This window comes from Malaclemys terrapin, chromosome 10 (genome assembly GCF_027887155.1).
Source record: "Malaclemys terrapin pileata isolate rMalTer1 chromosome 10, rMalTer1.hap1, whole genome shotgun sequence".
Classification (NCBI taxonomy): Eukaryota; Metazoa; Chordata; order Testudines; family Emydidae; genus Malaclemys; species Malaclemys terrapin.
Genome location: NC_071514.1, coordinates 77908001 through 77933232, shown reverse-complemented (window position 1 = coordinate 77933232; position 25232 = coordinate 77908001). Strand labels below are relative to the sequence as shown.

The 25232-nt window shown below is 41.1% G+C and overlaps 1 protein-coding gene across 1 annotated transcript in view; it reads right to left on the bottom strand.

Annotated features, from left to right (window-relative positions):
- Positions 1-25232, bottom strand: part of SDK1 (sidekick cell adhesion molecule 1) — a 660854-nt gene that overhangs the window by 145641 nt on the left and 489981 nt on the right. The window contains exons 14-17 of the mRNA XM_054042917.1: positions 18590-18726; positions 7765-7912; positions 6759-6899; positions 2411-2592 (exon numbers count right to left, since the gene is read on the bottom strand). Of these exons, the coding sequence (XP_053898892.1) occupies positions 2411-2592; positions 6759-6899; positions 7765-7912; positions 18590-18726 (608 nt within the window). The remainder of the gene's footprint in view (positions 1-2410; positions 2593-6758; positions 6900-7764; positions 7913-18589; positions 18727-25232) is intronic.

Sequence of the window (25232 nt, the reverse complement as noted above, 5' to 3'; positions counted from 1 at the left end):
GAGGTAAATAAGATTGAGATCGAAGTGCTAGATCCCAGAGTGAAGGGAAGAAAAATTGTCTCTCTCCTGGACCAAACACAGCAAGGGAGACAACTTGCATCATCCTCCAAAAGGCTTTTTATGTTTATGAAATAACTCTTCTGTGCAGAGATACTTGGAAGCCTCAACTTTTCACACAGTGATGAAAACTCCTGAAGGACTCTGTTCAAATGAGCAACAGCTACTCTGTGCAGAAAGTTGGCACAAATCCCTGTCAAAGATAACATCAAAGAAGTAAGGAACAGCTGGAGAAACCCTGATGAAGAAAGGCATATATATATATATATACACACACACACAGAGCATCAAAGGGTTATACTGAATATCCCACTAAAAAGACTTTTGGGGTTTTGAAACAGTCAAACCCTCAGACCTCAGGATGTTGCATGCTTTGCCAATATCTCTCATTATATTGACATTATAACTCAGTTTCTGTGAGAGTTCAGGTCTTCAGGCATCTTGCAAGTTACGTTCTGTCTTAGACACTGGCCACGAGTTATTTTAAAAGAGCTCTGAGCAGCTGATAATCAACTATGGGTTCTTGGGCTGCCACTACTAAATGCCAAAAAGACTAATAAAAGTCCAATCATATGCATTCAGGTGTGAGGCCACAGCTCATGTGGCCAATGAGGTGGAGGGGAATTCAATATTAATGTGTTGATCTGCTCTCAGCACTCATTTGCTGCCAGGGTTTTGATTGCATGGCACATTCAACTAATACCAGGTATTTAAGGTAATTTTTCTAGCCACAGACAGGCAGGTTTTTGCCAGTGCAATCCGAATCACTAATATGTGTGAAGTGGGGTGTGTGTGGAGAGGTGGGCAAGGTGCATAGATGCAGGTTTCTTAGGCTCATCTTTAAACTATATTATGTATTACAAGACATAGTTTCCACCCATGCTCTGATTTACATTCCTAATCGCCTGCTGGTTTAGGAGGCACAGTCAGCAGTGAGAAATGGTCACAAACAACAGGTGTCTGTACATTCTCCAATTGCAGGGAGAGTGGCATAGGACATGATACATTTCTTAGCATACGGAGACCTGATACTAACTCTGCTGCGCAGCCTCCCCTCTGCTCAACTCCAAATGTGAAAAGGATTCAAACTGTTTTTAAAGTGGGTTGAAAGCCCGAGGATATCCGCAAGAACATTAGGGGATGGCAACATCCATTATGGAGCTATTTATTGCTATTGTGAATTACTTAAAAAGGGAACACCTAGCTTTTTCATCTGTACTAAGTAAGAATTACATAAAGATGAATAGGGCATTATAGATTGTCCTGCATTATAAATACTTCTACCAGTCATACTGAACGCAGGACTCACTGCACTTTGTTTGTAACAGAGGATTTATATCCTTACAAATGACAGACAGCGAACTGATGAAAGATGATAACAGCAACTATCATATCAAGGAACATTAGAGTCAATTGCGGGGTTAAACAAAAAGTGTCGGAAGTCAGAAACCAGGGTCTTAGCAGAGGGAAGGTTAAGGTGCTGTGATAGCTTGAAGTGTCCAACTAAACAAAACTGAGCACAAAAAGAGAATGGAAACCAATGTATGAAAGTAATTTTAGATTTTCCATTTAGAAATCAATTCTCGGTAGAGAACTGGGATATATAATATTACTCCCATCTAATAGCAGAAGGCTTTAAGAAATGCATTTCCAGCTCCGATACAAAGTTTTTAAAGGACTGGAGGCTGTCTACTTATTTCTATATTGCAAGACTTTAGATTCTCTGAGATATAACTTGGACTGTTTTCTTGCTCTTTAACTGTCTTGGTAAATTGGTGCTGCACTTGGATAGTCTATTTTTAAAATCTCTCTACAACTCTCAATACATGTATTCACATCATAATGTACTCCTATCAACAATTAGCAAACCATTATATATACTTCCCTGATTAAAAACTAACATGCCCTGTAAAAGTGTAAGTTTCTTCAAATAGTTTAATTGTTTTTATGACCTACTAAAGCAGAGATCATGAGACTGTCTCTTGCTCAAAATTCAGTCCTGCAATCATGGAAATCAATGGAAATCTTAAGGGCCTGACTCTCAATTATGCTAAGGATTCTTCAGACTGATCCAGTACTGTAAACACGCCTTTCAGTACGTGTAAAAGTAATTACAAACCCTTTTGTTATAGATGTAATTTCCACCCACTTCAGGGCAGAAGAGAGGTGTAAAGGACTTTTAGCGTAAATAAGACTTATGGCTCTCTTTTCCTCTTGGTAAATGCCTCTATCTCACTTGAACCTCTCCTGTAGAATCCTCTGTCTCCGACAAACCCTTGCACTATTTGTTCACTCGGTCTAAAAATTAGTGACTGCAAAGGATTTGCAGTTTAGCCTGCAGAGCGGAGCTCACCTCCCTGTAAAGTGTACTCTGTCACTGCTCTGCTGAATGCTCCCAGCCCGGCTCCATTATAAGATGCCACCTGGATTTCATACTGAGTCCAGATGATCAGGTCTTTCACCAAACAGTAGTTAATCTCTGCACTGGTGATGTTCTTATAGTGATACTCCCCAGGGAGGCCTGCCAGGCGATACCTGCATACAGAAAAGGAAAATTCAATGCAGTCAGTTAAAAGGCATCAATTATAGCAAATGCACTGACTAGCAAAACAGCTTCCTCTCTGAAGATGCAATATTCAAACTTTTACTGCAGAATTATACAAAGGATAATAGAACGTCCTCAAAAACAACAGACTAACCCCTGATAAGATCATACCCTGCTTGACTGCTATAGTATTTATAATCTGATTTCACTGAAATTACATGCTCAGGGCTAAACAAAACTGGCATTTTATCTTGTTTTATGGCTGTAGAAAAATTATAGCTTTTTAAATGTGGCTTGTCTAGTAAAAGCTGTGATTTAGTATAAAAAATATCATGGACAGGATTTTTATCAGGGTGCTGATGTAAATCAGTTTGAGAAATGTTTTCTTCCTCAGCCTCAACCTGAAAAGCAAGAAGATCTCAGTAGCGTTCAGGCCTTCTGGTCTAAGGGACTGTCAGCTCAAGCCTGCATCAGGAATCCACATTCACAGAATGATTATAACAAGGCCTGAAACAGGGGTTGCCTAGGGACTGAAGAGCTTGCTAAAGAGTGGGAATCAGAAGAATGGTAATACATAGATGAAACAGTTTGCCAAATAAGGATTAGTAATATATCATAGCTATATAGTGATGAACCTCTGCCAAAGAGGTGGAACAATTGAATACATTTCCCTGTAGGAGGCGTTATGGAAAACAGAACAGATTTGGATGCCTTCTTTTTTATTGGTGTGTTCTTTTGCACTCTGAGAATCCACCGTTTTCTATAATTACCATTTCCTCTCAAACAACCCTTGGAAATTTGAACACTTCAAGTGAGACTGTTTGCTTTTTTTCCCTTTAGGAAACAAGCTGTGTAGTAGATACTTACAATATGCTAATCAACATATCAGAAATAAGTAGACCAAATGGCATTATGACTTGCAAATGAAGCATTGCTATTCTGTGAAAAGGCAACTATGGGAAGGTTTGGAATTTTATTCATCGTACTATGTTTATGCTGTTTTAAGTCAGCCCCTGCTTAACAATAACTAAAGGCTTACCTACATGAGAAAGTTTCATTGGTTCATTTACGGTGTGATTTTAAACCAATATAAATTTAATCAGTGCAATCCCTGTGTTTAGACAAGGCCTAATTCTTAGAGATTTTGTTGTTCCTAGAGAGATCTCAGTGCAGCTCTTGATCACCCAATAGCAGTGATACAGACAACCCCAAAGAGTTGGAAGAGCAGTGTGGCTTCCTGACTTGGGCATGTTTTGTATTGAGACTACATCAGCATAGCTCCATGAAATATTAACACAAAATCAGAAGGCAAATATAGCAAAGCAATGTCAGAATCTCTCCCTGGGATTATTAGGTGGCTCTCTCTGCCTCCATTCAATGCACGACCGCCCCTTCCTCCACTTATGGGATGATAGGAAGGTTGTATGAATCTTGGCAATGTCAATTCTTTGCTCAGCACTCTGTTTTCTCTCACAGGTAGCAGTCAAAATGTGGAGTGCTCCTGTGGTCTAATCTATTGTGCTCTTAGTGTGACACCCCTATAAAAACAACACTCTGCTGGTGAGAAAGAGAGCAGAGGAAAAAGGCCAGTTCAGAAATGTCATGCCCTAGTGATTTTTCTCACCATATATATACTTTGCTGTATATTGTATAGGCCTTGTGCAGTGCACCTTCACTTTTAAGATCAGGCATTCTGTCAGTTTAAGTCCAATACATCCTCTACGGTGGGATTATCATTCTATGCTGCAAAGACAGCGCAATGGACCTGATGTTATAGTGGGTCTTTCACATCCTTAATTTCAAAAGGCACCTTTAATAAAGAGCAACTGTAGTCTAACTCAGCTGAAACTAGTACAGAAAAACCCTTCAACAGCAGATACCTTCCTGTAACCCTCACATTTTGAATCCCAAGAACAACCCTGGAATATTACAGGGGAAAGTTTTATTACAATTTTAAATTCCTGTTGAATGGTTTGTTTCCCTACTCAGGAGCCTAGACACAATAATTTAAACGTCTAAAGAATGTTTTCAACAAACTCGTACAGACTGATGACAATGGACTGGATAACTTTCTACTAATATGAAAAGGGATGTTAAAGAGAGGACAGGGATCAATTATGCTAATTTGGCATGAGCTGCAGAAGGAAATGTTTAACCTAAAAATTAGTCAACATGTTATATGAAACAGTCAGACAGTAGAACAGGCTGCGAAGGGTAGGGAGGCTGCAAAATTGCTATCTCCAGAGGTATTTAAGGGCAGACTAACTACCAATCTATTAGGGCTGGTTTAGGAATATCAAAACCAATCCTGTGACAAAGCAAGGGATTGGACTAGCTGACCCACTAGAGTGCCTTTTGATCCCACTCATTCAACAGTATATCAGCACCAGAGAAAATGGTAACAGATTCTCTGATCCACCAAGGTTGCTTACCAACCAGAAATTCCCAGTGAAGACATCTTCCTCCGTAGGGGGAAATCTTCTAAAATAACCTCCCTCACCAACCCTTGAGTAAATGGGGAGGAAGGGACATAGTAGGGGCAGAAAGCGGCGTGGCAGAGCTGAGTTCCACCAAATGTGACACTATGCTGCCATTAGGGACCTCAGCAGTGTAAGCAAAGAGCAGGATACCTCCTGTTCCACCACAACCAGAGCCCTGAATCAGTGAGCTGCAACCAGCTCCCCAATATATCTGTGCCCAGTAGCGAATAAGGTCCTGCGGCTTTCCCCAGCAATCCATCTGAACTCAAAGCTTCAGCTTTAGTCTTTGGCATATTGCAATTTTGATTCACAGGCTTTCACCAAGAAATGTAGTAAACTGGCCAAGATTGATGGCGTGCAAACAGTGTTGCCTACAGTTACTGTTTGTTATTTATAGACGGACCCATAGATGTGCATGACACCATAGTTGCTGCAGACAAATCCCTGCCCAGAGGAGCAGATAGTCTATAAAATAGATATAACACACACAAAAATGACAATAAAAAGGGGTGGTGGAGAAAGCATACCATAGTGAGAGCTCGCCAAATACGGTATGTGCTGTGTACACATCTTTTCACTTTAAAAAATATTTTTTTTACAAATTGACATTTGAAAAACTGCCAGGTAAGAAGGCTGGGGTGCAGGAATATAGTCAAGAGTTATATAAACCACATTGTTGTATCTTCTGATTGGACATACAGACCTCATTGCTTGGGTGACAGGGAAATGGTTAACATTCGTCAGCTGTGTCTGCACTAGGCTTGGCAGGAAATTTCCACCCTCAGTAATACCACCAAAGCAGCTCCATCAATGGTAGCAAAGTGATAACACTAGTGTAAAAAGGGTACTAGAATTTTTATCACCATATCCTTTAGCAGATCTAGAGGACTGGTAAAAATACCACCAGCCATCTGTAGTCTGTCTAAACTGGGGCTCCAACCTTGCTTGGCACTATACCAGTGGTTGTACAATGTTAGATTTCCCAGAAAAGAATCGAGTGTAGACAAGGCCTTCCTGAGCAGAGGGAATGCCACAGCTGCCTGCTCTCACTGCAGGGACAATTAGGGAGCCAACTGGGAACCATGCAATCGCTGAGTCCAGCTGGACTGGTTACTGACTCCCAAAGAGACTAGAAAATGAATGTGGTCTGGGAAATCTCTCAATCTGATCATACCCTGTTTTAGGAGCCACACCCTCTCCATACATAAGTGGAAAGATTGGATGAAATAAGTGTTTTTCAGTTACCCATTTGAAGTCCCTTTACATTAACAGTATAGCTGGGCTGCAGAAAGACTATTTACTTAATTTATTTTCAACTCCAAACCCTAATCTGGCCATGGCTCACCTGATCTGTCACATCCTCTCTACTTTATTGGCAATATCCTTGTTCTTCCAGAACCCAGAATGCCACTGTTCCACTTGTGTGATATGTCTGACTTAAATTATGAGCTCCTTGCAGTAGGGAGTCTTTTATTTGTCTGCAAAGCACTATGCACGCATGGCACTGTGCAAATAATATCTAATGATAAATTAGAACAGAATTAGACATTGTCTTTTAAACACTCTTTCTTTTTTATTTGTATCACACCGCTAGGATGTCCACCTCTAAGACACTAAGACATTTAGCGCCAGACTTTATATTAAGATCCCTCTAGGCCAGAGCATAAGTCACTCACCTTAGGATGTACCCATGGAGAACCCCATTATGTTCACTTTCAGGAGGAGGCTGCCACTGAACCATGATAGACTGATTGGTACGTCCACTCGCTACTATGTTTTTAGGAGGAGCGCTGGGAGGTTCTTCAGGTAACATCAATCTAAGCACAAAAGAATGTGATGGGATGTGGGCGTTGGGAGAAAAAGCTCTAGCATTTTATTTTATGTCTCCACTAAATGTGAACCAGCTTTATTTACTTAAGTCCAAAGACTAGAAAGAAGCATAATGCTGATCAAACTACTGATGACTTTGCATGAAATAGTTACAACAAATCAACATAATAGAAAATCAGTTAAGCAAGCAACAAGGAGGACAGCTGAGGTAACCTTATTCTGTCTGAATCCCCCATGCTGCTTCAACTGTATGAAAACATTACAAGCCTGAATGAGTTAGAGCTCAGATCAGAATCTGTGACTCCTTTTGACTCTTTCACTATTTTTCATATCAAACACCTGCATGTTGAAAAAGCCATTTAAACCTCAGCTGTTCTACAATTCATGCTCATAGCAAGCTTTGGTTTATAAAGGTAGGGGGATACATCTGAAACTAAACTTGATGAAGCCATCTTTCTATGTCACAAGTGAAGTAATTATAGAAGTGACATGCAGTGACTGGGTGAGTGCTCTGCCCAGGCCAGAGTTAACCACTGAGTCTTAAACAACAGGAAAACATATTTTGGCCCTACATGCATTCATTTCATCTTCTTCTATTTTCCTGTTTGATTGTTACTCTGCAAAGATGGATGCACCTCTGTCCCCAATGCATGCAGAATGTGCTGCTGCTGGTGCTAACTGCCAGTATGGCTAAATACTGCTCAAAGTTCTTAGGCACTTCATGTAACCAGGGCTGTCCGCTGAGTGCCCACATCCCCGCACTGTGGTACAAAAGGTAACTTCATTTTAACAATTCTGAACAGATTAGGGGTTACTTCACATGCTTTACATAGGGATCTACTTTTACTTTACCTGCTGGTCTCAGTGCTATACTGGCCCTTGCCCACCTGGTTAACAGCACACACCCTAAATTGGTAGGTACGGGCTGGAGTTAATCCACTCACAGTGATGCTGGTCATTTTAGGGTTAACATTTGATAGATGCACTTTCCAGGGAGAGTCTGGTGGAGGAACACACACATGTTAATAATATTGAGGTGCTTGTTAAAAGCCCTTAAGAAGTGAGTGAATGTCTATGACTACAATATGCTTCCTTTAACTTCTTTCCTCAGAGGAACAAAAGAAACCTTCCTGTCTACCCCCATGGTTAGGTAGATTGCACATGTGTCTACTGGAAAGGGATGCTACCCTTGTCACTGTTTAATAACTAAAAACTGTATTCATTAACAGTTTAATAAAAGAGGAAATGAGCATAATAAAGACAGATGGGCTGTGTATTTCGCAACCCATCTGTTTAGCAGTCCATTACACACTGCACCTATGAGTGTCTCTGGCTGAAGGGCTGTAATGAAATTCACAGCTAGTCTGCAACATTTTTCTACCCAGCTTTCTAGCAGGTGTGGAAGAGTGACTCTGTCAGCCAGATTAGCTCTTTGCTGCAAGACCTGGGAAGGCTTCTACATGCCTGGATGTTTCCTACAGATGTATTGTCTTATATTCAATCTAATAATTTCTTAGGATGGCTCCTTGGAATAAACTGCTCCAGCGGTAGTGTAAAACCTCCACTGTCAGTTCACACACTGAGCTTCTCTGCTGTCTGAATTACAGTCCCAAATTTCAGAGAGGTGAAAAATGAAATATGTTGGAAATTAAATACTCTGTCTTCTTTTCACCTTAGCATGTCATATATTTCTTGTACACAGTAGGTTGCAGGGCTGTTACTAGCAGGTCACACTTCTGTACCAGATATGAAGTGGCCATAGAACTTCCTTCTTATAGTGAACAGATGTGGCTGAGGTTAACTTAAATAAGGTATGGTATACACTGTGCCACATAGTGATAGATTAGTATAATACAGATTAGCATTCCATTATATCTCTTCTACATTCCTACCATTTACAAAATTTACACTCTCATGCTGTCTTTGAAGTTCAGAACAGATCGATCTGTTAAGTGTCACTGAATCATACTGGTTTTCTAATTACATAACCCGAATGCACAGCAACTTTGTCATCTGGCTGTCCATTTGCTGCAACAATTGGCTGTGTTCAGTTTGGAATCTTTGAATCGTCATCTTTTTGTTCTCTGTCTGCCATCTGTAGAATTTTCTCTGATTGTTCAGTTCTGAACAAACTGTAGATGTTGACAATTTCTGTTGAACTCTCCACTGTTGGCCTCCATCACATATGTTCTGAACACTGAATTCTTTTTCTTTATGACAGCTGAAGTTTTTCTTTCCAATTTGACATGAACTCGGTCACCAGATCCTAGACGTGGCAGTTCTGAGTGGTGTCTGTTGTAACAGTGTTCATACTCTTTTTTTTCCTTTTTATCCAATTTGGCAACTCTCTTCATGTCTGGCCACTTTGGAAAAGACTATCTCAAGTTGGAACAGCAGTACTGAGTGATCTTCCCAGCAGAAGTTGTGTAGAACTAGACCCACCAGATGCTCGTGCTGTTATCTGTAACTCGGAGCAAGAAATGGCTCTTCCAGCATACGATTTTCTTGACTGTTTTTACTGCTCTCTCAGCCTCTTCATTCTCTTGTGAGTAATGTGGGCTGTTAGTAATATGATCAATCATATTTAGTTTGGAATGACTTAAATTATGCTGCACTGAATTGTAGTCCATTGTGTGTCACTAGTTGTTCTGGAATACCAAAGTGAGCAAAAGTGCACTTGAGCTTAATAACACTGCATCATGCTTTGTCTTTCAAGTTAATTATTTCCATGCATTTGGAAAATAGATCAGTACGATCCGGTAATGATGTCTTCTGAATTAGCATAAATCTGGAGCTAGTCTCTTCCAAAGTCTGTCTGGTAGAAGTGTTTGTACATTACATCGTTCAGCATTGTCTCTAGTTTATTTGTACTGGATCTCCTTTCAAAAGTCCAATATCTTCAAATTCTCTGTCGAGTTCTTCCACCGTTTTCACTAGGCCCATCATGGCTATCATGCCTAAGAAGATTGCTGGTCTTTGATAGGATTACCATATGTCTGGGTTTTCCTGGACGCAGCCTCTTTTTTTTGAGCCTCCTTTCTCTGTTCAGGTGACTTTTCAAATATCAGGAAATGTCTGGGGTTTTTGCAGAGCAGACAAACGGCTGCTCAGAAAGAGCCCTGATTGGTCCTCTTCCTAATTGGTCCCTATTAATATTAAGTTTCACTCTCTAGACAGGCTCTGTCATTACTAAGGCTACGATTTTTTCAGAGGTCGCGGAAGTCACAAAATCTGACTTCCATCAACCTCCGTGACTTCAGCCTGCAACAGCTGTGAGGTACAGGCCCCCCCCCAGAGCTCCTGGCTACCACAGGTGGTGGGGGGACCCCAGAGCTCCGAGCTCACCACGGCTGGTAGGGGACCCTAGAGCTTTGAGCAGGCCCCTGCAGCTGCCTAGCCACTGTAGGGCCATGTGGGGACCCCACAGCTGAACTCCCCATTTTGTCATGGATATTTTTAGTAAAAGTCATGGACAGGTCACTGGCGTCCATGAATTTTTCTTTATTGCCTGTGACCTGTCCATGACTTTTACTAAAAATATCCATGACAAAATCTAAGCATTAGTCATCACACATGATAGATCCACAGAAATAATGGCTCTTCATTGTCTGTAATATGAAGCTCCTTGATTGTTTTAGTGTGGCAAACAGCTGCAAAATATCCATATTTTGCACATTCATTACACCTTGCATCTTTGGCTGGACATGCCTCATCTCATGGGATATGATTTTCCACATTTTGTACATTTTGGGTGTAAGGCTTTGGTGTTTGACTGGAATTTGTCCCTAGTAGCCTGGGAGTTCTTTTCTCTTGCCTTAGGGTTCTTATGGTAATGACTTGTAGCAATCATGCTGCATCTGTTAATAGCATCCAAGATAGTTTATTATTTTCAAGTTTGATAAGTTGCTCTTGGTTTTGCTGTCTCACCAGCTCAGACTGCTTTGCTATTTGAATAGCTGTGTACAGTTAAGTCTATTTTAAATAGCACCTGCTGTGACAAATTTTTATCTTTTAACCCACTAACAAGCCTGTCTCTGATATTTTCATGTTTTGCAGTTCCAAAATCAGTTTTCAGCCAATGCATGCAGAGCGCCTAAAAAAATATTCAATATTTTCCCCTGGTCCTTGAAATCTCTGATGAAAACATGCTCCTTCATAAACCACTTGTTTCTGAGACAAAGTTTGCATCAAACATAGCCAGAACGCTTCATAATCATCTTTGTGACGGTCTTCAGTAAAGGCAAAGGATTTAAAGATATGCTCTTCCTGCTTCCCAATAGCATAAATTCTTCATTTTCCTTATAGAGTTTTGTAGCAACTGATAATCATGCAAAATACTGCTTCCCGTCTGTCCATTGTGAAGGTGTGTCAAAGCTGAAACTCTCTGAGGCATTGAAGAGTGGCATGTTGATGAGATCCTTTGTTGCTTTTTTCCAGTCTGCAACCTCTGTTACTTTTGTTCCTTCTGTTTTCCTCTGGCACTAGTTTACTTCTGACACCACATCATGTATTTCTTGTACATAGTAGGTTGCAGGGCTGCTACTAGCAGGTCATGCTTCTGTACTAGATATGAAATGGCCACAGAGCTTTCTTCTCAGAGGGACATACCAGCTGTTCACTAAAAGTTCCTTTAATGCTCTGCCAGGTATGGCGGAGGGTAGCTTAAATAATGTATATTACAGTGCCACCTAGTGGCTGAACATATATACAGTTTAGCATTCTATTACATAGCATGGCGTCATATATTCTCCCCCAAGTCATGACTGGGGCAGTCAAGAAGAGGTGACATTTGGGTCTTGTCAGTGGATTTAAAGACTTGTTCAGTTTTTAATAATACCAGCTGTTTTCACATTCCACGCTTAAAATTACAAACATTTCTGAAAACAACTGAGGACCTAGCCAGAGATTTTGGCAACATATCTGTGCATATGGTTCAGAACTGCACTGCAGTCCCTAACAGATCACCTAGATGAAGCCATACACTGCCTGCAAATGAAGATGAGATGTCCCAAATGTGTTAAATGTCACCAACATACAAATCACTAATTCAGTGCTTTGCTGGCTGGTTCTTTAACCAGTTAAAACCCTCTCAGGCTTGATGCCAGTTGGGCTATAAAGGCTGCATCTTTTAATTATTCAAAATATATTTATTATAGTAATAGCTTTCTGAGAGCAAAGTCATCTTAATGTGACCCCTGACACAGCAAGTCGTAGGAATCCTGGATAGATACCTGCAGAACAGTAGATTTCTCACACCAGTTGGGGTTTGTTTGGCAAAGGCTTGCTAACAGTGATCTTGACTACAAGAGCTCAATAGCAATCTACATTGAGAATATATTTACTATGAAAACCATAGGCTAAGTTTTCTCTTTGCACTCTTTACTTTGCCTTTCATAGAACTTATCCTATGACCGCGGCCAAACAACTGTTCACCTCACTACACCCAAGTGCACAATGAAAATTAATGGGAAGCAGGAGTTAAGGTATGGCTGACTTTAGTAAGTTCCCTGAAGCCACTTAATCAAGAAAATGGAAAAGCACACACAAACAAGAATGCTGAATGCCCTTAAATGAGCTAATCCGCGCTGGTCCATTTCCTGGAACAATTCAGTTTCATTTGTTTACTGCTAGTGTAAACACCACTTGAGTGTGCTTAACCCAAACAGTTCGATCTAGTGAACAGTTTGATTCAACAATGGAGCCTATTAATCTCCTCAGCACCTTGGGACTCTGCTCTGTTTATATACTGCATCTGTAGAATACTTTATTTATTCTTTTTCCTCTCCTGGTGGAAGATAAAAGATCTGGCAGGAAGAGAGATTAAACTGAAAACTAATATAAACGAACCCTATTCATCTCCTGGGCACTCTGATTTGTACAGGAAAAGTGGTTTGGGGAGAATTTGCTTGCTCATGGAGCAGCGGATACAGCAGGTTTGCAGAGTATCTTTAAAATTTAAATAGCAAGTCTTCTCTTGACAATCAATAAACTAAACCTGTTGAAGGGCTGCCCTTCCAGCTTAAATGCACAACCAAAACAGAATTACAAAGAAACTTGTTTCACCATGTAGAAGAACAATTTTGACATAGGAAACCTTCAATAAAAATTTCAACATCCACTTTCCCTTCCTTCAGGGATTACTGTCAGTCTCCTGACCCAGAAAGCCTGGAGAAGTTCCACGATGACAAAAGACTTACCAGGTCAATCTATTAAATAAACTTCCATTATATTGAGCAGACAGTGCTAATCTTTCATTTAACTTAAGCTGCCCGGAACATACTCTGGGTTCCGCTCACTCGGTCTTCCAATTTAATTGTTGTTGGCTGAAAAAGTTTCTCATTTAGTTATCAATCTGCTCAAACATGCTGGCTATTTTGAATTAGTGCTGTCTTGCCTTTTTTCAAATTAAGCTGCATGAAAATAAGAAAGTGACTCTATACTTGACAGGTCAAGAAATCAAATGGTAAAGAACTTCTGTTTTGATTGTCAAAAGAATTTCTGTTTTGGAGGCTCTTATTTGACACCAGTGACATTCCTTCTTAAGACAAGTGACTCACCAAGAGGAATTTCTTCTACACATTTGAGGTCTGCCTGCTGTTCTTAGGGGATATCAACTGAGTTGAAAGACTTCCTAACTCAAGATGGATGTCCTAGTCCTTCCTGTTTGTTGATATAGAACCATTGTTTTCTTAGCAGAAAGCTGATTTCCATAGCTCTGGAATATATTTCAGATGCTGCCCCTTTCCAAGATGCTATCGTATAGCCTGCACTACTGGAAAGTGCTGAAGTTTCTCTTGTCTCCCCAAATACATCTGTGTTCATAACAATTTGAGAATGTGAAATATTCAAGTTCAAGGCTTCCAACAGTCTGCAGGAATCCAATAGGGTCCAATTATTCAAATGTAATTTTAGGGATTTCATTTGGTCTGAGATCACCATCTTCTAAGGCAGGGGTGGGCAAACTTTTTGGCCCGAGGGCCACATCTGGGAATAGAAACTTGTATGGTGGGCCATGAATGCTCAAAAAATTGGGGTTGGGGTGCAGGAGGGGATGGGGGCTTTAGTTGGTGGTGTGTGCTCTGGGGTGGGGCCAGAAATGAGTTCAGGGTGCAGGAGGGGGCTCTGGGCTGGGGGGGAATGGGTGTGGGGAGGGGATTGAGGCCTCCGGGGTGGGGCTGAGGAGGAGGAGTTTGGGGTCTAGGAGAGTGCTCCAGGCTGGGATCAGGGCTGGGGCAGGCAGCTGGGATGCGAGGAGAGGCTCGGGCGGCACTTATTTCAAGCAGCTCCTGGAAGCAGCGGCATGTCCCTTCTCCAGCTCCTATGCGGAGGCGTGGCCAGGCTGCTCTGCATGCTGACCCGTCTGCAGGCACCGCCCCTGCAGCTCCCATTGGAATCAGACGGGGGCCAAGCCGCTGCTTCCAGGAGCCGTGTGGAGCAGACCCCGACCCTGCACCCCAGCTGAAGTGCCGGAGCAGGGCCATGCCATGGCTTCCAGGAGTTGCGTGGAGCGGCCCCAGACTCCGCTCCCCAGCGGGAGCTCGAGGGCCAGCTTAAAACTGCTGGCAGGCCAGATCCGGCCTATGGGCTGTAGTTTGCCCACCCCTGCTCGAAGGCCTTACGGACTACCATCCTCTAAGCCTTATGTAGAAATGAGTCTTGGTCGTAACAAATAGCCTTCAAGACATATATATTTAAGCCCTGATCCTGCAAAGGCTTATGCAACTACTTATCTTTAGAGTAGCAGCCGTGTTAGTCTGTATCCGCAAAAAGAACAGGAGTACTTGTGGCACCTTAGAGACTAACAAATTTATTAGAGCATAAGCTTTCGTGGACTACAGCCCACTTCTTCGGATGCATGATATGCATGATATGCATCCGAAGAAGTGGGCTGTAGTCCACGAAAGCTTATGCTCTAATAAATTTGTTAGTCTCTAAGGTGCCACAAGTACTCCTGTTCTTTTTACTTATCTTTAATCATTCGAGTAATTCTACTGAGATAGTAGAACTATACACAGACTTAATGTTAAGCGTGTGCATATTTTTTTTTTTTTAGGAGCAGGGATTTAATATGGTCCTTACCTCATTAACAAGTGGCTCTGGGTTATCCTATTATATCTCAAGGCCCAAATATTCAAGAATTCAGTAAAAGAGAAACAGGCTTTCACCTAAGTTGTGTCCAACAAAGCTCCATAGACACTTGCTCAGATAGCTACCAAGTAGAAGTAACTTTTGATTAACTCCAGAACATTGACACCCTGGCAATAAAGTGAATGGATCTCTTCAAAGATATATACAACACAGAATTCCTAGGTACACTATAGCAGTGGCTAACCATGTTATGAAGGCATACAGAATGATGCCAGTACAAATCCACAGTAAGCCACACAATCACTTGTTTGGAATGTCTATTGTGAATGTGGGTTCTTACCCTTGTATGCATGTAGTTTGAATGCTTAAGGAACGTTTCCCAGAAAATGTATTTTTTATTAATCAAACTATACATTTTCCCCAAATGCAACATGTTTGAGGCCCTATGACTCAAATCACCCATGGTAGTGGTCTATTGTGACTAATTAGTTTGAAAACTGCTGTATCCTGCAAGGCACATACACTTTGTTTTAAAGATTAGGTGAACAAGGTGAATGAAATCAGATGCTTTTCCTGCAATCCATCTATACAAGCTGCTGCTATTTCCCCCCCCCCCCTAATTAAAATCAGTTGTTTACATCTCTTTACTGCACCGATACCAATGGAAAAGAGCTTTCATCCATGCCAGGTGGAGCAATATGCCATTCTTCAGTGGAGCTAGTAATTAGTCCCCTGAAAGTTTCACTCATTATTTTGAGCCTTCTTCAGCTAGTTTTTTGTAACAGATACCTGTATTATGTATTTGCTCACTGTATGTACTTTAAAATGTGTAATGGATGTTAAAGCTATTAAAAATGTATTCAAACCACAACAGTCAAAAGAAAAGTCAACAAAATCCAGGACACATTTTGGCAACTATAACACTGCAAAATGAAATCTGTGTATTAAAATTGCACCGAATCAAGAACGAAGACTTCTGTGCATCACTGGGAACTGAAAAGTAATAACCCCACCAATCTTCATCTATATAACAACAAATGGGAAATAGGATACCTAACATATTGTATTGCTGCTGACAGTAAAAGAGCTACAGATACAAGCAAATGAGGTCATGGAGAGCATATGCAAAAAATATTTTCTGTATATGAAAAGGCACCTGTGGCCCAAAAAGAACAGGCAGAAAAAAAAGTAAAGAATTTTCTATGAAAAACGAAGAGAGAATTTGTTTACAAACATGTATGAGACAAAGCTATGTCAACAGTATAGTATCACAATTCAGCATTGATCAGGAACACTGCTGAAAAAAGACAGACGAGACACGATGCCAAGGTTACCTCAAGTAGGAAATCGGTAGGTGCCAACTAAGGCTAAACCATATACTCATCAGATGAAAATGATTCACAATCAATATATTCCGAGATTTAAAAAAAGAAATGAAATGGAGATAGTGAAGCTGTGCACTAATTAAAATCAGTGATACAAACCAAACTCGCTGCCGACATTGCTTATGGTCCTTTTGGAATCGATAGCAAATGAGTATTAATACATAAAAGGAGAGGACTGAAACAAGGGCACGGACATTCAGGAACTCAGAGTCCCCTCTGCCCTGCGTAAACAAGTGATTATGAAGTGAGAACAATAAAAGCAATGTAGATAAAACAAACAGTGAAAACTCAAAGTACAGTACAGTATAGAATGGTCCTGGAAGAGAGAGAATTTTCAGTGAAGAGAAGGTACTCAGTTCATAGAACGCAAGGGGGTTGGGTTTTTTTGCAGTTATCCATCTTACTCAAGCACACATCTATGATTTGTGATGAGATTCACTTAGTGGTAGATTAAAATGCCTTCAGATAAAAATTATTGGAGCTATCTCACCGTGTGTAAGAGTTCAGAGGATTCTGTGGAGTTCTGAGACATTAGTCACATGACTTCTGTAGAACTCTCTCAGACCTTTGCTGAACTTCTTACATATTTTATAAGGTGAATTATTGTGTTTTCTAGCTGATGGTGCCTTTCAGAACACCAGACTGGAATACTGCAAGGCTACACCTTAAGGCCACTAAGAAACTTCAGCTGGTGAAGAAGAAGGCTGACCACCTAATTAGCAGGCATCACATTGCACCTGCACATTGTTCCAGCGTGTTCTAAGGAGCTCCATACTAAATAGACTGGGAATCAGCCATTAAGAATCTTCTCAAGAGTTGCTTCCATGACAATAGCTATGAGCAGGAGCGCCGCCAGCTTTTCTGCTGCCCTAGGCGGCGGAAGGTCCCGCCCCGAAATGCCGCCCCCCACAAAGGCGACGGAAAGTCCTGCTGCCGAAATACCGCCACGGTCGCCGCCCCCCAAATTGTAGCGCCCTAGGCGACCGCCTAGATCGCCTAATGGGTTGCGCCAGCCCTGGCTATGAGTAGCACTTCAAAGCTATGCTAGGACTGGATAATTGCACTCTGCCTGGTTGATGTCAAAATCATCAATTCTGAAACCTTAAGTCTGAAGATCCATACACTCCAGCCTAGAAAGTGAGTCTTAAGAGCGATCCCAACCCCAGGTTCTCCATGTAGCAAAACAAGTTGCTATTCACTAGATCTGAAATCATCACAATTTACCTTTTAGATTTGCACTAGCTAACTTTCAAATGGTAGAAAAGCAGCGCTTTTTGCTTCGCCATGGGAAATCCATTTTTTGGGCCTGCTTTTCCACTTCTCAGGGTAGATGAGACAAGAAAGTCTCGCTAAGGTAACTGATCCCCAAAACGGGAAAGAGGAGCAAATAACTGCCCTTTGTGCACCTCACCCCTCAGCTAAATTCTAAAGAGGCATTAGCTATGTCCCTGGATAACATTGCAAACAAAGTGCCATGAAGTGGCAGCCTGGCAGGAAGAGGGAATTGTAAGGAGTGACAGTTCAGAATGTCCAGGTTTGCAACCTATGAAGCTAGGTATCCGTCTAGGCACTAGCCTCAATTGCCAACTTAGAGGAAGGGTGTTAAAATAGCAGAAAAGGGAAAGCGGGAGTTAACATATGAAACTGTATGTGCATTAAGGATGAGAGTCTTGAAGGCAGAGTGCATCGTTACCTCCATTTCCAGCATCTTTAGTAAGCCATTAAAATAATTTTTAACATTGCCATGGTATCTAGAGGCTCCATCTGAGATTGGGGCCCCATTGTGTTAGGAGCCATATGAACACCTAGCAAGAGAGAATCCCTTTTCCAATACACAGACAAAACAGACAGAGGGTGAGAGAAAAAGTATTGCTATCCCCATTTTACAGATGGGGAACTGAGGCGTAGAAAGGTTAAGTGACTTGCTTGAGATCATACAGCAATTCACTAGCAGAGCTGGGGATGGAGTCCAGGTTTGCTGATTACTTTAATCACCTTTTTCTCTTCATAACCTTTCTGATGTGATGTTAATCTAGATTAAAACTCAGGAGTTCTTGTTCCCAGTCCTGTGCAGAAACCATACTTCTTTCTGAATATGCAAATAGTACTAATATTTTGTCACTAGCTCTGGTAAAAGCTAAGCCTGAAATGAAGGTTGAATAGTTAAGAAACACAAGAGGTTGCAATGTATTGACTCCACTTACTGTTCTCAGACAACTCTACTATATAGTAGAGAACAGGGCTGTTTCCATCAAAGGGACGCACCCAGGAAAGCATCACACTGCGGCTGTATGAAGAATTTAGGATGGCCAGAAGATTCTGAGGGGAGTGAGGCAGCTCTCTATTTAAAAAGAAAATAAAAGAAAAAATGAAGGGATAAATCCCACAGAAAAATCAATCTACACTTCATTTGGCCCAATGCTTGTAGAAGGTTAGACATTCATATAACATCAGACTTGTACATAAGAACAGCCATACTGGGTCAGACCAAAGGTCCATCTAGCCCAGTATCCTGTCTTCCATCTGTGGCCAATGCCAGGTGCGCCAGAGGGAATGAACAGAACAGGTAATCATCAAGTGATCCATTCCCTGTCTCCCATTCCTAGCTTCTGGCAAACAGAGGTTAGGGACAACATCCCTGCTCATCCTGGCTAATAGCCATTGATGGACCTATCCTCCATGAATTTACCTAGTTCTTTTTTGAACTCTGTTATAGTCTTGGCCTTCACAACATCCTCTGGCAAAGAGTTCCACAGATTGACTGTGCGTTGTGTGAAAAAATACTTCCTTTGTTTGTTTTAAACCTGCTCCCTATTAATTTCATTTGGTGACCCCTAGTTCTTGTGTTATGAGAAGGAGTAAATAGCACTTCCCTATTTGCTTTCTGCACACTAGTTGTGATTTTAGACCTCTATCATATCCCCCCTTAGTCGTCTCTATTCCAAGCTGAGAAGTCCCAGTCTTATTAATCTCTCTTCATACGGAAGCTGTTCTATACCCCCTAATCATTTTTGTTGCCCTTTTTTGAACCTTTTCCAAGTCCAATATATCTTTTTTGAGATGGGGCGACCACATCTGCATGCAGTCTTCGAGATGTGGGTGTACCATGGACTTATATACAGGCAATATGATATTTTTTGTTTTATTATCTATCCCTTTCTTAATGATTCCCAACAATCTGTTCGCTTTTTTGATTGCTGCTGCACATTGAGTGGATGTTGAGCTGTCTGCCATTACATGATGTAATTGAATGGGATTTTTTTCATTTGACTGTTTCTCATCAGATCCTACCTGTATTTTATCATCTTCCATCCTCTCCTCCTTACTAGGACGCAGTGAATCTCCACTGATAGAGCCTCCCCTAAGGGATGTCTCTGTCCGAACCCCATGCTCCTTCGCACCTGTTGGCTTTCCCCCAGCCCTTAGTTTAAAAACTGTCCTATGATCTTTTTAATTTTAAGTGCCAGCAATCTGGTTCCATTTTGGTTTAGGTGGAACCTATCCGTCCTATATAAGATCCCCATTTCCCAAAAGTTTCCCCAGTTCCTAATGAATCTAAGCCCTCCTCACTACACCATCATCTCATCCACACATTGAGACCGTGCAGTTCGATAGTTGTATATGTACCAGTAGCCACTGGAAAATAAATAAAATAGATCTCTAAATTATTCACAGTTTTGTCCTGTTTCTAAAATGTAATTTATGCCGAGATTCCTATGGTTGACAGTGCAACAGCGAATGGAACTGTGACTGACTTATTGTGGAAAAAGCCAAATTCAAACTTCTTTTTTTTTTAATTGAGACAACTTGGTTAATACATTTTCCCCCACTTTTCTTGTTTTAAAAAAACCCAAGGCTATCCTAGCAATGCACAGAAGTAAAACATATAAAAAGTAAAACACACGGGAGACATTATTTAACATGGAATTTTTCATACTCATTGACACTATCCAAACAGAGTTAGTAATCAAAATTAGCATATATATTTTTAGGCTACAAAACAGCTTGATTAGCAGTGGATGAAAGCTTTTAACTGTCTTTGGTAGAATCTTTCCCTCATATTACAGGAATTTTTGGAAGCATCCAAGCAGAAAATGTCGTGAAAATGCCTGCAGAAACTCCATGGAAATGCTAAATGAAACATTAAAAAAAAAAAAAAAAAACCCACAACCTCAATTAAAAAGTGCAATTCCTAAAAATACATGTGCCATGAAAAATACTTCATTTGGATTCACTGGCTGAAAGCGATGGAGGCTGTACAATGAGGTGCGGAAACCAAATTCTGCTGCATTCATTGAATGCTGATCTACAACACATACAAAACAGGGAGAGCCATTATATTTTATAAACCTGAGTTCTATTTCTTGCTATCTCAGTCCCTACGGGCCAAGATCTCCCGGTCAGGGAAAGCAGAAGAAGAGAGAGTGCTGGTTATCACCCATTGGATCTACCTCTCCTCCCACGGTCAGAACTGACTGTAAATTCTTCCTCAACATCCATTATTGCTGACCCATGCCGGTCAGAGCAAAAAGCCATAATTGTACTTGACATTCTTGAATTAGCAAATGTACTCATTTATTTTCTTAATTCATTAAACTGCGGGATAGTTACCGCTCTCTAAAAAGCACAACCAACTCCTTCGCCTGCACATCTAAACATACAAATGATTCCAATGCAGACCATATCTTTAAATCAGAGCAGTGCAAACCATACTCTGAATTTCAGATTTCTTGTGGGAGGAAGAAGGTGAGTTATTTATTTTTGAATTAAACATTAAACCACATTAAGGGTCCTGTGCTGTATTTCATCCTAACCCCAGATCAACCTGTGCACCTTGGTTCAGAAAGCACATTTGCAATTAAGCTGGCAAAGGAACCTGCTGAAGGGAGGAGAGTGAAGGGAGGAGAGTGAAATGGCTGGTTGCGTAGCTGCTCACTGATGTCACAGCCCTCCTTCATCTATCACAAGGCCTTGTGGGGAATGGGGCTGAGATGTGCTGCAGCCACAGCATCTTCCAGAAGAAGACACTAGCACAGGGCATTGCATAGGAGCAGTGGCTGGGGTTGGAGTGGGGTTGCAACAATCTCCACCCAAATAAGTGTTTTATTAAGCACTTCATAAACAATTATTTGAACGTATTAAGGATGTTGCCAGTATTTATATTGATGGGTTAATCCTGTTTTCTTGTAAATATAGAGAGTTGCATTTAAGTTCATCTGGGGACATAAGAAGCTATATTATTGGGGAAGAGTTTGCAGGATAGCGTTTTTCTTTAGGGTATGTATTGAATGATTTTACAGAGGAAAATGGACATATCTTTTTTCACTCTCAATTCTGTGGTGAAATTTGTCCAGGGACCTAAAATGGCTTTCTGACAGCTGAAAAGGAGACTGTCAAGCTTGTCTAGAGACCCATTAAGGAAGCAGTCAGGAGACTTGTTGGAGTAGTGATATACATGAGTTAAAGTTCTTTTTAAGCATAAACTGAGTTTAAACATATTTTTGCTTAGGATTTGGTTTAGTTGATGATTCTGTCAGATTCACACCAAATGATAATGTTAATATGCGGGACAATTAGTTAGCAGCATGAAGGAAATGGGTGGTGTGCTCTGTTCCCAGAGAGCACTAACACCATGAACTGTAACTTTCATGCAATACACCTAGCACCACTAATATAACTTCCTTTAATCTTAAGGGTCTACCTTGTCTAGCAACAGATGGTGTGCACAGATTTAAGCCCCTGGGGGCGGATACAGAGTGTGTGTAAGAAACACACCTGATCAGAAATGAACATTTAAAATTAAAAAGAAATTGGAGTGGGGAAGGGTATTGCTTGCTCTCAAATGCACAAAAGTGGTGATTAACAAATATTAATTTCCCACTTTATAAAACACTTACACTTTGTACATAAGAGATGGTGGCAAAGGAGGAGGAGAGCATGCAAGGCAATGATAAATGAATCCCCCATCACAGTCATGAATATTCATGCCCCCAAAGAGTGCTGCTTTTTTCTTCTCTAAGAAATTGCTTTCCCTTGCTGCTTAAACATACTGAAAGTCATGTGCGTGCATGATAATTTTAACTGTTTTAGATTGAGAGGAACTTCCACCTAGGACTGTTCTGCCTCTAACAAACCAAGGAAGAGAACAAGACTTGGGATAATGATGTATGGGGCATGGAACAGTTGTCATCAGTCTAATTCAAGAACTGATTTTTTTCTCACTCTCCCAAACTACAAATAGAAATATAGAGTCATAGAATATCAGGGTTAGAAGGGACCTCAGGAGGTCATCTAGTCCAACCCCCTGCTCAAAGCAGGACCAATCCCCAGACAGATTTTTACCCCAGTTCCCTAAATGGCTCCCTTAAGGATTGAACTCACAACCCTGGGTTTAGCAGGCCAATGCTCAAACCACATATGAAGATCTTACATAAGAAATATCATGAGCTCAGACCATGCACCTCTCACGCTAAGGAGTCAGGTGTGGTCACTTTTCTCCATAACTTCCACAAGAAGACTTTCTATGGTGATATAGTTTTGTATCTGCCTCATACTGTCATGTCTGAGGTTAATGAGACAGCCACTGAGGTCATCTGATGGGACTCTGACAAAGCAATTAAAATAGGGGTTATGTAAACAAGAATGAATGTGCAGTCCTGGTGATAGGGCTAGAGAATAATGTTAGAGAGTTGCAGATGATACATATTAGAAACAAATACTGTAATATTTTGAGTCAGCTCATAACTGCGAGAGGGCAACTGAAAAATTTACACAGCAAACACACAGTGTGTCTTATAAAATTAGTTAGAAGAAAACTACTTGCTAAGGGAACTAAACCAGACATGTTGTTGGCGAGATTTCTAAGAAGAATGGCCCACGAGCAGGTAATTAGAGAGATTGGGACTGAAAAGGGGATTACTAAGGAGGCAAGGGAGATTAAACAAGCCTTCTTGTCAATTTATAAAAAAGCTTTGCTCCTAACTCATGAATGATTTCCTAAGTCAGATCCACCATACACCGGTTAAACTCTGGAGCAGGTGGCTCAGCTGATGGACCCAACAACTTGCTAAGAATTCGAGGTAGGAAATCTAACAAAACACACTGCCTTGATGGCATTGTCATAAATGTTTCTAACATATTAAATGAAGAGCCTGTTTTCTGTTCAGAGCTTTCCCATTTATCTCACCAAACTCCTAACACAGGAATGATTACTGTACTCCATACAGAGAACAGACAGTCTCAAGAAGAGTGTGCCTTCTTGAAAGCCTATATCATGGCTGTATTGAGAAATTACAAGTTTGGCCAGAGTCAAATCAGACAGATTTATTTCTGATTTCATTCCTGGAGCCAACACTGGATTTACCTCCATGGAGGTCAAATCCACAGACGACTAAGGGAGAGTTTTCTTATCTTACTCTCTCTTCTTGGTCTAAAAAAGCAAATACTTAAAAAAATTAATCATCATTATTGCTACTTTATATTTGATGGTAAATAGTTAAAAATAGTTTTCTATTTGTTTTTTTCAATTTGGATTTGTCAGTAATTTTTATATCCTGGGTAACGGCCCAATAGAGAGCTCGAAAACAACTAAAACCTTCTCCTTAGAGAGGAAGAGGCTTTCTGCCTGACTTCCTTCCTGTTCCCATGAAACTGTGAAATACACAGTGTGGTGGAGCAGAGAAACCCCTGGTTGGCCATTTGTTGAAAGAGTTGCTGTTGTTGTGCCTTCTGCTTGGCCATTCATTTTAGCAACTGATCCATATCCACTGTAGCAGTGTAGGGACAAGTTTTTTTTGAAGTGTGTGTCTTTGGGGGCTTTTTGTGTTTTTGGTTTTTAGGCTCAATCAACTCCCTTATGCAGGGTTTAGGTCGACGTGCACCTTCTCCACCAATTCTCTAATGGCTTGCCTGGAGTAACATCCCCTGGTTGACCCTTCTACCTGCAGCTGTGGCAGGAAGCCAGCTCAGTGGGGGGAGGAAGTCTCTATTCCCTATGTTCGCTGGGTGTTTCCATGCTCTTCAGCCCTTTATGATCTTTGTGGCCCTACAATGTCCTTCAAGAAAATAGAGTCCAATCACTACTGGGCATTCCCCAGTTTCCTCAACAGTCTTTTCCAGTCAGGGATGCAGCACTCCTCTCTCATTGGTTGTCGTGGCTGCAGAGACTCAGAACTGCATCCTGTGTCTTCGCCAGTCAGCCCTGAGCTGAGAGTTTTCTCCTTCCTTTCCCCCTCCAGGCCTGGCATTGGCTGCAGGAATAGCAGGGTGGGGCTAGCTTGGCCTATTGGCTCCCTTTAACCTCTTCTCTGCTGGTGTGAGGTTTTCTGCTCCATCACACACAGACTGAAAAGGCAAGGGATTGCCAAGATATTAGAGGACATGGGATATGGAATCCATAGCAAATGGCTTTTTAATTAGGTGTCATTTTGATTTTTGTTATTGCACATTGTTAAGAACTACCATTATTTATCTGGTACCAAAATTCCCCGACAGGTGACTCCTAATGAAAATACTTAGGAGTACTTTGAAGTCCATAGGATGATAGCTGCTGTAAGTGGTTAGCTCCAGTCCCTTGCTTTCCAATTTTGGGGAAGAACAATGGAAGTGGAAAACTCTGGAGAAAGGACTAAAGGTAGCAAGATGAACTGGCTGCCAAATATAAATTGTCTATTTTGTATTACAGGTATTTCTACCCCTCCTAAATTTTTAACAAGTAATTTTCTTTGTAGTGGGGGGGGGGGGGGAATGAAAAGATTTTGGTCTTTGGGGAGATTTTATTTTCCCAACAGTGTAGGGTATTACCATGATTCTCAGTCACATTCATTTATTCATTCAACAAAAAAATAT